The sequence below is a fragment of the Rhinoraja longicauda genome, unplaced genomic scaffold (genome assembly GCF_053455715.1).
Source record: "Rhinoraja longicauda isolate Sanriku21f unplaced genomic scaffold, sRhiLon1.1 Scf000546, whole genome shotgun sequence".
Classification (NCBI taxonomy): domain Eukaryota; kingdom Metazoa; phylum Chordata; class Chondrichthyes; order Rajiformes; family Arhynchobatidae; genus Rhinoraja; species Rhinoraja longicauda.
In genome coordinates, this window is record NW_027601762.1 from 14,562 (window position 1) to 30,575 (window position 16,014).

Genomic DNA, 16,014 nt, shown 5'->3' on the forward strand with positions numbered 1-16,014 from the left:
GCCTTAAGTAACACCAGCTGCCAGCACCAAATCCATAATCCTGTAAATTACTACTCTTCAAGTAGAGATCCAAGTATTTTTTAAGGGGGATGGTAGTATCTGTCTCCACCACTGTTTATTCTAATGCAGATGGAAATATTTTGCTTCATCTTCCCACTACTTTTGGGAATTGTTACCACTTTGACAACGGGTAATTGGATTCCTATCACACTTTAGGGTAAAGGAGAAAGAACAGGTTGGTGTGTGTAATTTGATCACTCTAACAGTGATCCGATCCAGGGACACGCATCAAATGGCTACTGTGCTGTAAGAATCCATGGCGACCGCATATAAGTGAATTTCCTTGTCCTTGGCATTGTGTTTGGGACCAAAGAGAATCTTACGGCAGAGGACATCATATTTGTGGATTTGGCAAACCTATCCATTTGAAAAAGGGCAGTAAATGTCAAATAAAAGGCAGACCATTAATGTGATCTTAGACCTGTTAATGCAGAAGAAGATTAATTAGTACAAACCAAAAATATGGGAGAAGAAATTACCTCTGTTGGTCCAGCATACATCATTGGAGAAGGGAAGATGGCCACAACGGTAGATTCTTGTTTAAGAACTCCCTCCTCCAATACAGCAGTATGTTGTTTCATTCTCCACTTTAAAGGTACATCGTCATCTTTCGTCCAACCGCCTAGTGGATGAAGAAGAAGAACTGGACGCCTGTAGCCACGGTCAATCAATTGCTGAAAAGTATCTTGCATCAGGAGAGCATGCCCATTGTGCACGGGGTTGCGTAATTGAAATGCAAAGACAGCATCTGGAGGGTGGAAACAATTAGCACATATTTATCTCACTGGAAAAGATCCATTTTAGAAATATTTTAATTACCATCGCTGCCACTCATTGGAAAAAGTCTCCAGGGTGGTCCGCAACTCAAACCAGTGAAGGTCTCTGTACCATGTGCAATGCACATCATGCACTAAAATCTTGAGTTTCTATTCAACTGCTTTATTTATAAAATACGGCACAAAAGACTATCAGTACAAATAATTACAGTGTTTTAAGCCCAAACTGCATTTAGCACAACTCAAGTTTCTGTAGCCTTTAGCAATGATTTTTAAAGCCTGATCCATCCATAAAACCAACCACGGCCAAATAATCACTGCTGGGAATTTCCACAAATTATACTTGCTGTAAACTTAGAGGTGGGTTCCAAAATTCAGCTAGCTATTTAAGACACACATTTATAATAGATTATGTTCCAAATTATTTTAATTTGGCTCCTATATATAAAAAATAATATCCACACCCCATCTAACTAGAGAGTGACACAAGCGCTGGAGTAACTGAGCAGGTCAGGCAGCATCTCTGGAGAACATGGATAGGTGTGCTTCAGGTCAGAGTCCTCCTTCAGGCTGATTGCAGGGGGGGCAGGAAAGACATCTGGAACAGAGATGGGGTGGGGCAGAGCATGGCCATTAATAGGTGAACATGGGCAAGGAGGTTTTAAGTAGAGTGATGTCGATACCTTATTGAAGTAATTTTGCGTCATTTAAATTCTCACGTTGGGCAGATTGTCACTATGAGTTTAAGTACTTTGTGATTATCTCATTTTCAGCTGTATTAAGTAAATTTTTGCCATATAATTTTAAAATAATTAAGTTATATTATTCAAAACATTTTTAACATTAAATAAATTATTTTATAATGCTCTCCATTTGCTTTTGTTCATGGCAGATAGTGTTCAGTTAAATGCAACTGAGTTTTGAGCAATTGATGGCAAAATACTTTGAAGCAGGTAGAATCACCAACTTTATGCAAAGCAGCTTCTGGTACACCTTAAGAGTTTGCATGCATGCTATAACATAAGTGCAACTGCAATATAAACAGAGCACAAAAAGTAAGGAAATTTGTGTTTGGTAGATTATTTCTTTGTTGTAACAATGCTTCTTGGCAATAAATCTTATACCGTTGGAAAGCCTGTTTATTTCCCTTTTAAATGGTGCCACATTTGTAAGGAACATGCATTTGTGGGATGAGCAGCAGAGCTGAGTATGTGGGTTGCACCCATGAAAAATCTGCCAAATCTTCTCTGCCAATGCCAAACAGCTTATTCTGCCATTGACTCTTGTTCGGTGTTGTTTGGTGGATTGGATGATTGAAGTCTGAAGAAACAAGACATATTGGCAATTTAACAATTTATTCATTTAATAAACAGGAGCCTCAGTAGCGTGTGGAAGAACCATACACAGCCACAACAGCCTGGCACCTCCTCCTCATGCTGGTCACCAGCCTGGTCACACACTGTTGTGGGATGGCATCCCACTCTTCAACCAGCATTTGTCGCAAGTCAGCCAACGTGGTTGTGTTGGTCACTCTGGCACGAACAGCACGCCCAAGCTGATCCCACAAGTGTTCAATGGGGTTGAGGTCAGGACTGCTGGCAGGCCATTCCATCCTCTCCACTCCCAAATTCTGGAGGTAGTCTCTGAGAAACCCTGCTCTGTGGGGGCGAGCATTGTCATCTTGGAGGATAGAGTTCGGTCCCAGACTGTGGAGATATGGGATTGCCACTGGTTGCAGAATCTCATCTCGATATCTTTCTGCATTGAGATTGCCTCCAATGATGACAAGCCTCGTTTTTCTAGTGAGGGAGATGCTGCCCCACACCATCACACTGCCTCCACCAAAAGATGTTATTCTATCGGTGCAGCAATCAGCATAGCGTTCTCCGCGTCTTCTCCACACTTTGACCCTATGATCCAACTGCCGTAGGCAGAATCTGGACTCATCGCTGAACATAACGTTTCTCCACATGTTCAGGTTCCAGTGCACGTGTTGCCGACACCAGCGCAAACGGGCCTGACGGCGAAGGGCAGTCATGGCAGGCCTCCTGGCAGCCCTACGAGACCGGAGATCGGCTGCCTGCAGTCTGTTCCGAATTGTCTGGGCAGAGAGCCATCGGCCATATCGTCCTGCAAACCTTGACTGCAAATCTGTAGAAGACAGCCTACGGTTCCTAAGTGCTGACAGGGTGAGGAAACGGTCTTCTTCGGGTGTCGTCTTCTTGGGACGCCCACTTCGCGGCCTGTCTCTGACATCCCCCGTTATATGGAACTTGGCCTTCACTTTGGAGATGGTACTAGGGCTCACTCCCAAATAATGCCGCAACTTGGTTTTGCGGAACACCAGCTTGAAGTTGCCCTATCGCACGGGCCCTATCCAGATCAGTCAAACGTGGCATGCCGATTCTTGGAGCAGACACCTACTGACCACTGTAGCAGGGCCCATGCTCACAGATGCTGCCAATCAGGCACCTGACTGTCAGCACCTGGGGGTACCAGAAGCTCAAAACAAGAGTCAATAGCAACAGCAGAATAAGCTGTTTGGCATTGGCAGAGAAGATTTGGCAAATTTTTCATGGGCGCAACCCATATACTCAGCTCTGCTGCTCATCCCACAAATGCATGTTCCTTACAAACGTGGCACAATTTAAAAGGGAAATAAACAGGCTTTCCAACGGTATAAGATTTATTGCCAAGAAGCATTGTTACAACAAAGAAATAATCTACCAAACACAAATTTCCTTACTTTTTGTGCTATGTTTATAACAAATCATTCTTTAACATTATTCTATTTTGCTTGGTTTTCCAGTGGACAGATTACGTCCACTTTTGTTCTTTAAAAAGTGATCTTTGCTGAGTTTGCTGTCAGAGTAATCTCTGGCCTGGGAAGAGCAGTTTAATGAAAAATAATGAGGTGGAAATGGGAGCCTCCATCACATTCAGCAGGAGAAAAGGACACAAAATGCTGGACTCCGATTCTGAAGATGGATCCAGACTCTAAACGTCATCTGTCCGTGTTCTTCTGAGATGCGGCCTGATCCCCTGTGTTACTCCAGCACCTTGTGTCCTTTTGTGCAAACCAGCATCTGCAGTTCCTTGTTTTTTTCATGCAATGAGACTGCAGGATCCAAACAGTCTGTCAACACATGGACTGTACCAGGTGCTGCCACCTCTAGCCATGGCCTACACTCACTGTGCTAGAATGCAGCTGTGAACCTCACATCTCAGTGAATCTCAGTGGCTGACTGTAACAGGCAATATCTCCATACCAGGCCATGGGCGATTCAATACAACAAGCCTGCAAGAACACCAGGGGAGGGCAGGGATTCACACCATGCCCCTGGCAAAACAGTGCACAGTTGGTGGGCATTTGCTCCAGATTCTTTCCAGCAGCCAGAATTTTTGAGTATCTCAAAAATCAAATATTATAAATCCTTTTAGCATTGGTATCATTAGCATTAATTCCTGGGAATGCATTCAGAGCACTGAGCAAGATGCTAATGTATTTTACTCATGTACAGTGGCTATGCCTCTTTGCAGTTTCCAAATCTCTCAAAATGATGTAAATGCTATTTCTATTTATTCAGAACATTGTTACAGATATTGAAGGCTGTGTGAAGAATTGTCTAAATTCTATAGTACAGTTCTAGCAGAGTGGATTACCACTTAAAGGATAGAGACAGCGCATGGAACAATAGACCAGTTAGCCTGACATCAGTACACAATTACACAGTGATAGAGAAAATGCTGGAATCTATTTTGCAGGAAGCAGTAACTTGAAAAATAATAATAGGGCTGGGCAGAATCATCATGGACTTATTAAAGGAAAATTGTGTTGACAAATATGTTAAGTTTTTTTGAGGTTGTGGTTCGTATAACAGATTAGGGGGTGGGTTGACATGATATTTTTGGACATTCTTTGGCTTGTCAGTAAGGGCCACACCAAAGATTATTAAACAAAACTGAAGTGTAGAGCTTTGGAGGAAATGCACTGGCACTAATTGAAGATAGAAAATGGAGAGTAAGAATAAGATGTCCACACACTTGCATGGGTTTTCTCCAGGTGCTCTGGTTTCCTCCCACTCTCCAAAGATGTGCAGGTTTATAGGTTAATTGGCATTGGTAAAATTGTAAATTGTCCCTAGTGTGTAGGATAGTGCCAGTGTACGGGGTGATCGCTGATCAGTATGGACTCGATGAGCTGAAGGGCCAGTTTCCATGCTGCATCTCCAAATTCCAAAGTCATTTTCTGCAGCCTTCTTTGCGCTTGAGCATTCAAATTTCTGAACCAGGTCGTGATGCGATAAGTATGTTCTCTGCCACACTATTGTCGAAAGTCGATAGAGTATTCGGTAACATGCCAAATCTCTATCAAACTTGAGGAAGTAGAGGCGTTGGAGTGCTTTCTTTGTGATTGCTTCAATGTGCCGGGCCCAGGACAGATCAGTGGAGATGTGTACACTGTTAACTCTCTCCAGTGTCGTCCCACTAATGAAGACACGTGCATGGATGTACTTGTTATGGAGGGAGTGCAGCAAAGACTAGCCAGGTGGGGAGTATTTGAGGAGATATTTAATAAAAGGCCTATGCTCTGTAGATTGTAGAAGAATAAGAAATAATTTAATTGAAACCTATTATATTCTTCTAGGGCTTGAATAGGTAGTCGCAGAGCGTTGCTGCCAGAGGCTGAGTTGACTAGAACCATGTGCCACAGTTTCAAGGGTTAGAAATTCAGGGCAGATGAAGCGAAGTGTCTTTACCAAGATGTTAATAAACCTTTGGAGTTCTCTACCCAAGAGAACTGTGGGAACTCAAGTCACCAAGCAATATCAAGAGGAGGATAGATTTTTGGATCATGTGGCATTCACAGGGTATGGAGTTAGTGCAGAAAGACAGCACTATGGTAAATGATCAGATAGCTCAGGGAACAATAAACCAGTTAGCTTGACATTAGTACATGATGAGACACAAAATGCCAGAGTAACTCAGCAGGCCAAGCAGCATCTCTGGAGAAAAGGACCCTTCTACAAACCCAAAACGTCACCTATTACTTTTCTCCAGAGATGCTGTCTGACCCACTGAGTTACTCCAGCATTTTTTGTCTATCTTCGGTGGAAACTAGCATCCGCAGTTTCCTCCAACACATTAGTATCTAAAGATGGGTCCCGACCCGCTGAGTTACTCTAGCACTTTGTGTCCTTTTTTTTTATCAGTACACAATAACACAGTTATAGAGAAAAGGCTGGAATCTATTATGCAGGAAGTGATAACGAAAAATAATAATAGGACTTGGCAGAACCATCATGAATTTATTAAAGAAAAATTGTGTTTGACAAATATGTTAGAGTTCCCTTTGAGGTTGTGGTGAACATTATAGATAAGAGGATGGATTTACATGGCAGTTTTGGACATTTTTGGCTTGTCAGTAAGGGCTGCACCAAAGATTATTAAACAAAACTGAGCTTTGGAAGGCAATATACTGGCATTAATTGAAGATTGATTAATGGATTGAAAACAAGTAAGAATAAAATGTCCACCACTTTCTGCAGTCTTCATTCTTGAGCATTCAAATTGGCCATGATGCAATCAGTCAGTATATTCTCCACCACAAATTTGTCGAAGGTAGAGTATTCGGTGATATGCCAAATCTCCGTCAAACTTGAGGAAGTAGAGGAATTGGTGAGCTTTCTTTGTGATTGCATCAATGTGCTGGGCCCAGCATAAATCGGGGGAGATATGTACACGTTGGAATATGAAGCTGTTAACTCTCCCCACTATCCCACTTATGAAGACAGGTGCATGGATATACTTGTTATAGAGGGAGTGCAACAAAGATTGCCTGGATGGTGGGTTTGTTATTTGAGGAGGTAATTAATAAATTGGCCTTTTTTTCCTCTAGATTTAGAAGCGTAAGCGGTAAGCTCGTTGAAACTTATTATTTTTTCTTGAATAGGTAGTTGCAGAGCATTACTGCCAGAGGCCGACGTGATGAGAACTGGGTGTCACAGTCTCAAGATAAGGGTTAGTCATTCAGGACAGATGAAGAGAATTGCCTTCTGCAAGATGTTAATGAATCTCTGGATTCCTCTACCCAACAGAACCGTGGAAACTCATTCACCAAACAAAATCAAGAAAGAGGATAGATTTTTGAATCATGTGGCATTCACAAGGTATGAAGTTAGTGCAGGAAAGCAGCGCCAAGATAAATGATCAGAGACAGCACAAGGAACAATAGACCGGTTAGCCTTATATCAGCAGATAAGAGCGTAATAACAGAGAAATACTGCTACACGGGTGGGTTCAAACTAAAAAGTGGGGGGGTGGAGTCAACATCGTGGACACATATCCGTGCAGCTAACGGGAAAGAGAGTGTAGGAAAGCTCACGTTTAAACTAACAGGGCAGGGGGATGGGAACCAATGCAAGAAGACAGAGGGCCATAAAAGGAGGACAGAAGCAAAAGGTAGAAGGGAGATAAGAAAAACCTGAAAGCTCTGTGCCTTAACACGAGAAGCATTCGAAATAAGGTAGATGAATTGAAGTTAGTAGCTAAGGGAAATGATATAGTTGAAATTAGACATGGCTCCAGGGCGAACAAGCCTGGGAGCTAAACATGCAGGTGCATTCAATATTCAGGAAGGATAGACAGAAAGGAAGAGAAGGTGGAGTGACATGGCTGGTTGAAGAGATTAATGCAATAGCAACGAGAGACATTAGCTAGGATGCTGTAGAATCGGTATGGGTAGAACTGTGAAATAGCCACGGGCAGAAAACACTTGTTGGAGTGGTATACAGAACACCAAACAGCAGTAGGGAGGTAGGGGATAGCATCAAGCAGGAAATTAGGGATGAGTGTAGCAAAGGTACAGCGGTTATCATGGGTGACTTTAATCTACATATAGATTGGGCCAACCAAATTGGTAACAGTGCTGAGGAGGAGGATTTCCTGGAATATATACCGGATGGGTTTTTAAACGAATATGTAGAGGAACCGACTAGAGGGCAGGCCATCCTCGACTGGGTATTGTGTAATGAGGAAGGATTAGTTGGCGATCTTGTTGTGCAAGGCCCCTTGGGCAACAGTGACCATAATGTGGTGGAATTCTGCATTAGGATGGAGAGTGACACGGTTAATTCAGAGACTAGGGTTCTGAACTTGAATAAAGGAGACTTTGAAGGTATGAGATGGGAATTGGCTAGGATAGACTGGAAAATTATACCTAAAGGGTCGACAGTGGAGATGCAATGGCGAAGATTTAAAGACTGCATGGATGAACTCCAGAAAATTTTCGTCCCTGTCTGGCGAAAAAATAAAACTGGGAAGGCGGCTCAACCGTAATTAACGAGGGAAGTCAAGGATAGTGTTGAAGCCAAGGAAGAGGCATATAAATTGACCAGAGGAAGCGGCAAACCAGAGGACTGGGGAAAATTTAGAACTCAACAGAGGAGGACAAAGGGGTTAATTAAGAGGGGGGAAAAGAGCACGAAAGAAAGCTTGCAGGGAATATAAAAACTGACTGTAAAGGGTTCTTTAGATATGTAAAAAGGAAAAGATTAGTGAAGACGAATGTAGGTCCCTTACAGTCAGAGACATGAGAATTTATATTGGGAAACAAGAAAATGGCAGAACAGTTAAACGTATACTTTGGTTCTGTCTTCACTAAGGAAGACACAAGCAATCTCCCGAAAATACTGGGAGACCGAGGATCTAGTGGGAGGGAGGAACTGAAGGGAATCCACATTAGTCAGAAAATGGTGTTAGGCAAACTGTTGGGACTGAAGGCACATAAATCCCTAGGGCCTGATGGTCTGCATCCCAGCGTACTCAAGGAGGCAGCCCTACATATCGCGGATGCATTGGGGATCATTTTCCAAAGTTCTATAGACTCTGGATCAGTTCCTGGGGACTGGAGGGTAGCTAACGTAACTCCACTTTTTAAGAAAGGAGGGAGACAGAAAATGGGGAATTATAGACCAGTTAGTCTTACATTGGTAGTGGGGAAGATGCTGGAGTCGATTATTAAAGATGTTGTAGCAGCGCATTTGGAAAGCAGTGACGGGATCGGTCAAAGTCAGCATGGAATTATGAAGGGGAAATCATGCTTGACTAATCTTTTGGAATTTTTTGAGCATGTAACAAGTAGAATGGATAAGCGAGAGCCAGTGGATTTAATATATTAGCATGAATTCAGGATTGAATAATGGTTAGAAAACAGAGTATATTAAGTCAGTGAAGTAAATCGCTAACTTAGCAATTCCAGTCTTGCTATTAAGAACACCCTTTCTCCATTTGAAGTAAATAAAACACTAGGCTAGGGGTGGTACAGTGGCACAGCTGTGAGAGCTGCTGCCTCACAACGCCAGAAACCCAGGGGTTTGGTAGTCACTGCTTCTCAAAAGGCAATGAGGGATAGGTAGTAAATGTTGGCCTTGCAATTAATACCTAGATCCTGAATAAATTGCTCATGAAGAGCATGTTGGTTGCCCCATACACACCTTTGTATCGTGGGGAACACAGGTTTATCATGATCTCGGGTGATGACTGTGTGGAGTTTGCACGATTTCCCTGTGACCGCATGCGTTTCCACCAGGCGCTCGTTTCCTCCCGCATCCCGAAGGTATTTTTTTAAAAATAGAGATACAGCACGGAAACAGGCCCTTCGGCCCACCGGGTCCGCGCCGCCCAGCGATCCCCACAACATTAACACTATCCTACACCCTAGGGACAATTTTTACATTTGCCCAGCCAATTAACCTACATATCTGTACGTCTTTGGAGTGTGGGAGGAAACCGAAGATCTCGGAGAAAACCCACGCAGGTCACGGGGAGAACGTACAAACTCCGTACAGACGGCGCCCGTGGTCAGGATCGAACCTGTGTCTCCGGCGCTGCATTCGCTGTAAGGCAGCAACTCTACCGCTGCGCCACCGTGCCGCACATGTGGGTTTGTACGTTAATTTCCCTATGAAAATTGGCCCAAGTGTGTAGGGAGTGGATGAGAAAGTAATAATACAGAATTTGTGTGAACTGGTGATCGATGGTCAGTGTGGACTCAGTGGGCCGATGGGCCTGTTTCCGTGCTATATCTTTCAATCAATCCATGAATTTCTCACCATTTCCCCAAATTCATTTTGAATCTCCACTATTTGGAGCTTAAACAATAATTTTTCAGATTCTACTGTGCTGGAATTGTGAGGATTTGATGAACATGGTCATTTCTTTTTCAGAGGATTTGAATATCAATCTATTTCACAACGTGATCGAAGCCATGAAAAGCCATGATTATATCTGGTCAACCTGTTTTCCCCACGATACAAAGGTGTGTATGGGGCAACCAACATGCTCTTCATGAGCAATTTATTCAGGATCTGGGTATTAATTGCAAGGCCAACATTTACTACCTATCCCTCATTGCCTTTTGAGAAGCAGTGACCACTAAATTGCCCGTTAGGCCATTGTAAGAACCAAGAATGTGGGGAGAGTCATACTTCATATATTGGACAGACTGCGTACAGATGGTAAATTTTCTTCCCTGGAAAACATTAGTATTCCAGATGGGCTGTTACGACATCCCTTTAGTCTTTGTGGTCGTTATTACTAAGACCAGTGGCTGCTGTTCCAAATTCTAGATTATTAATTAAATTTAAATTCCACAGACGTCATGACAGAATATGGTCTCCAGATTGTTAGTCCAGCCCCTGGATTACTGGTTCCGTAACTTAAAAGCTACATCAGCATCGTATGCCAAAGCAAAATAGTAGAGATATTAGAAATCTGATATAATACAGTGAAATGCCGCAGCACGTTAGGGAGAATCGTAGGCGGGACAAACAGAGTCAACGTTTCAGCCCAAAGATATTTCGCAAGAGCTGATTCAATTTACAACTAAATATCACAGGATTGCAAAACTTTGTCATGAGTTGGCAGTGGAGTCTCTTACCTTATCTACTTTCACCATTTAGTATACAAGCAGCTTTTGTAAGTTAATATTTCACTTTTAGCTGTGTCTGCCTTTGCTCCCAGCATGACCCTCTGCACTCCTCACTGAACCAGTGGATGCCCCATCTGGGTTACAGAGCTAGATCAGGGGAGAAAGTGGGCCACAAGGTTACAGATTGTGGCAGTGTGCATCTCTGCTGCTGCTCATAGTCCACAGCAGCTCATGGATGCCCCGTTTAGAGTTGTTAGATCTGTTCCAAGTCTATCCCTTAAGCGCATTGGTGCTGTCAAACACAATGGCGCTGGGTGTCGCTCTGGGAAGATAGGACCTCGTCTGTATTGTCACTGCATTTGTCTTTCCTGCCAATGCTGTCAATGATCAGATGCACCTACAACAGGTAGAATAGTGAGGAAGAGATTTAGGATTTTCCCCTCACGTTGGCCTACACCGTGCTGTCATACAAATGGTGCGGCAGCCAAATCCTTCAAGACCTCACCAGCTCACTCATCGGTGGTGATACTATCTAGTTTCTATTAGTGATGAACAATGAAGTCCTCTTCCACGAGTACATTCTACATCCTTTCCACTATAAATAGTTTATCCAGTGTTGTTTGTCCATGCCAATTCAGGAGGCAGGGAGATTTTCTTGCCCATGTTTGACCTGACATCCAAACACCTAATAGCATCTGAAATCAATACAGAGAAAGCCTGGGGAAACTCCCTCCTGCCTATGTACCAGTGTGCTGCCTCTTCTGTACTGCTGGTGAGACAGGACATTGGCAGGGATGGTGATGGAGGTGTCTAGCACCTTCTCTGGAAAGTATGATTCTGTGAGGATGACAATGTCAGACTGTTGCTCGACTATACTGAGATAGTTCTCCTAATTTAAACACCAGCTCCTAGATTATCGTGGGGTGGACTTTACAAGATGAATGGGCCTAGAGCATGCTTGACATGCCCTGTTTCAGTGTCTAAGGTGGACGTTAGATGATCCTTTTAGTTTTCTCATTTACCCGTTTTTAAATGGTAATTTCGACTAAACAAAGTTTGGCGCAAAGGTAGAGCTGTTGCCTTACAGCGCCAGAGGCCTGGGTTTGATCCTGACTGCGCCTGCTGTCTGTATGGAGTTTGTACTTTTAAGAGGCAAACCTATCGCTTTCACATTGGGAGTCATATAGGGCAGACCTGGCAAGTATGGCACATTTATTTCCTCCCCTGAAGATGGCCATCACTATTTAAACTAACCTTTTGTTTCATTTTCAATTCCAGATTATTAACTTAATTCAAATTTAAAATCATGTCTCTGGATTGGTAGTCTAGACTAGTTCAGGAAGTTAACCGCTACACCAGCACTATACCCTGTTTCTGTTCCACTAGAATTAAAATAACCTGTAACTTTTGGTCAAATTGAAAACCCTGTTCACTTTCTTTTTATCTCTTGGTTGGTGTTTTCAAAAAGTGCAACTGCTCTTCAAACTATTTCTTTTCAGGCACTCTAAATAGATCCTTAATCTATTCTCTCACATTTCCATTATTATCCTGAATTACTTCCCCACTTTCAATGCCACCCCTCACAAGAGTAAAATATTTGTACAGAAGCTGTCATCCTCTCTGCCAGTCAGAAATACAAAATCTTCACAACACCACTGGCTCAATGACAAATTATGCTGCCACTTCTAGTCCAAATGGCCATCTGTTTCTGATCATTACAACAGATGTTGGCGGAAAACAAACAAATGGAAAGCTACAAACTAAAACAATGCAAAAGAAAGGATTGTTCTAGGATGTTCCAAGGCAACAAACATGGCTCACAACATGGCCGGAGCTCCTGGTGCAGTCTTGCATCTCTGCGAATATCCAGAATAAGAACCATGTCACAAGACATATGGCTGCCAGGTGAATGCTCCTATTAAATGTGAAACTTCAGCAAGATCAGAACAATGTAACCTGATTTGCTTAGAAAATGAACTTTCTAATTGCATAAACAATATGCTCTAGAGAGGAATGCTTCTAAGTGAACTAAACATGCAATTATTTTGTTGAATGGACGCGCATGAATTAAGAGGTCTTGGAGGATCCCAATATGCAATCTACTTTCAATAACTATGCAGAATAAGCAGATGAACAATGTTACACTGTATTGCTACACCATGAAGAGGTAAGATGATGAAAAGGAGGCAAATGATAAGAGAAAGTTTACATAATTGAGTTCAATGATTTATGAACCAAGTTCCAACTGGATTAAGAATGTGACTAATTTTGTAGCAAGATAATTCACAGTGCTTTCTTGGGAGGTTCTACCGAATCTGAGGGAGTAATGCAATTGAAATCTATTCATCCCATTTTGGCTTCATTCTTCACCTTTGGAAATCTATGGGTTATTAAACCAATTGTAGCTAAAATCCACAAATCCACTTTGTGTAAATATAGCTACACTGAGATTCTGTTTGATGCTTCCCAGTTTATAGGCTCAAGAGGGAAATCAAATCAAGCATAAATAGTGCTGGTTATTGTGGTTCAACTGTAGATAAGAGCTTCTTTGTAAATGAAAGTTGTCAGTTCATTTTTAAGTATGTGGTTAGTTGCCCCAGCATGTTTGTGAGGAACATCATTTCAGCATGATTATATGGCTGAATGACTCCAGTATGTTTTTTCTCACATACCATCACAATAAAGCTTGCAACTCAAACTAAATAAATACTAAATGACGTCAAGATGTGGAGCAAGTAGTCTGGTGGACAGAAGATAGACACAAAAAGCTGGAGTAACTCAGCGGGACAGGCAGCATTTCTGGAGAGAAGGAATGGGTGATGTTTTGGGTCGAGACCCTTCTTCAGACTGGTGGACAGATACTGAACTAAAGTGGAACTTGGGCATTCTGTATTGTTGCACTCGTTAACTACTCAGCACTCAAAGGGCAACAACAATTTGATACAGAGCAGAATTACTGACAATGGAACGAAAACAATATAACTGCATTAGTGCAAAAATATGCCATTTTCAAACAAGAGACACAAAACATTCTCCACAATAATTCTTAACAGTGGCACCCTGCAAGGCTGCATTCTCAACCCGACTATAATTCCTAGACATTCATCGACTTCAAGATGCAGCGTGGAGTACCAGTCTGTTTAACTGGTAATGAAGTATTGATAGTCGTAGAATCATAGAAGCATGGAAGCAGGCTCTTCGGCCCAACTGCCCATGCCAACCAAGATGCCTCGTCTACACTAGTCCTTCCTGCCCATATCCATCTAAACCTTTCCTATCCATGTCCAAATGTCTGTGAAATGTTGCTAAAGTACTTGCCTCTGTACTACCTGTTCTGACTGCTTATTCCATGGTTGAAAGCTTCAAGTCCTTAGCAGGACATATCATAGTCATAGAGTGATACAGTGTGGAAACAGGCCCTTCGGCCCAACTTGCTCACACCGGCCAACATGTCCCGGTTACACTAGTCCCACCTGCCTGCGTTTTGTCCATATCCCTCCAAACATGTCCTATCCATGTACCTGTCTAACTGCATCTTAAATGTTGAGATAGTCCCTGCCTCAACTACCTCCTCTGGCATCTTGTTCCATATGCCCACCATCTTTTCCTCTTCACTTTAAGCCTATGTCCTCTGGTCCTCAATTCACCTACTCTAGGCAAGAGACTCTGTGCATCTACCTGATCTAGCCCTCTCATGATTTTATACACCTCAATAAGATCACCTCTCATCCTTCTGCACTCCTAGGAATAGCGTCCCAGCCTACTCAACCTCTCCCTATAGCTCACACCCTCTAGTCTTGGCAACATCCTTGTAAATCTTGTAACATCCTTGTAACTTCCTTATAATATCACTAACAATTCAAACAAAACACGGAGGACAGGCTTGGATAGAGCAGATGTGGAGATGATGTTTCCACTATTGGGCGACTCTAGAACTAGAGGTCATAGCCTCAGAATTAAAGAACGTTCCTTTAGGAAGGAGATGAGGAATTTCTTTAGTCACGAGGGTGGTGAATCTGTGGAATTCTATCCCACAGAAGGCCGTGGAGGTCGTCAATGGATATTTTTAAGGCAGAGATAGATAGATTCTTGATGTCCAGGGTTAGAGGGAGAAGGGAGGAGAATAGGGTTAGGTGTGAGAGATAGATCAGCAATGAATGAATGATGGAGTAGACTTGATGGGCCGAATTGCCGAATTATGCTCATTTTTCTACTTATGACTTTATGACAGAAAACACGACGAGTCTCTAATAACTTATCAATTTCCAAAGATGCACCATAGAAAGCATTCCATCCGAATGCATCAAGGCTTGGTATGCTAATCCCTCTCTCTAACACCACTAGAAATTGCGGAGAATTGTGAACACAGCCATCATACAAACCAGCTTCCTCTCTCATTGACCCCCTGCCTCTTGCTGCCATGGGAAAGCAGCCAACATAATCAAGGACCACTAACACCCCAGTCATTTCCTCTGCTTCCCTTTCCCCTCGGACAGATACAAAGGCTTGAAAACATGTGCCACCATATTGAAGAACAGCTTCTTCCCCACTGTTATTAGATTCTTAACAAACCTCTCATATGCCACGGATGAATTCATGATTTTCCAATTTACCTCGTGTCCATTGAAGTTTAGTTTTATCTGCACGTACTCTGTCCTATAACACAATATTCTTCACTCTGTTCATTTTCTTTTATGCACTACCTAATAGAGTCAGAGTCATACAATGTGAAAACAGTCCCTTCGGCCCAACTTGCCCACAGCAACCAACATGTCCCATCTGCACTAGTTCCACCTGCCTGTATTTGGTCTATATCCCTCTAAACCTGTCCTATCCATGTACTTGTCTAATTGCTTCTTCAACGTTGCGGCATTCCCTGCCTCAACTACCTCCTCCGGCAGCTCGTTCCATACACCCACCACCCTTTGTGTGTAAAAGTTACCCTTCAGGTTCCTATAAAATCTTTCCCCCTTCATCTTAAACCTATGCCCTCTGCTTCTCGATACCCCTACTCCGGGCAAGAGACTCTGTGTGTCTACTCGATCTATGTACTCATGTATGAAATGATTTGATATGATATGATATGACTTGCCTGAAGTGCACTCAGAATGTTTTTCACTGCACATGTCTTAATATAAACCAATACTAATACTAAGTGCAGAAGAGCAGTCCAGGTTCTTGTGTTTTGCTTCCACCTTGTGGAGAACTGACCGACTCCAATTTGATTATTTGTAAGGAGGGTACTTG

General features: G+C 42.7%; 1 protein-coding gene across 1 annotated transcript in view; it reads right to left on the reverse strand.

Moving 5' to 3' along the window:
• Positions 1-288: 288 nt before the first annotated feature.
• Positions 289-16,014, reverse strand: part of LOC144591079 (bifunctional 3'-phosphoadenosine 5'-phosphosulfate synthase 1-like) — a 48,132-nt gene continuing 32,406 nt past the window's right edge. Inside the window, exons 9-10 of the mRNA XM_078395399.1 lie at positions 540-808; positions 289-417 (exon numbers count right to left, since the gene is read on the reverse strand). Of these exons, the coding sequence (XP_078251525.1) occupies positions 289-417; positions 540-808 (398 nt within the window). The remainder of the gene's footprint in view (positions 418-539; positions 809-16,014) is intronic.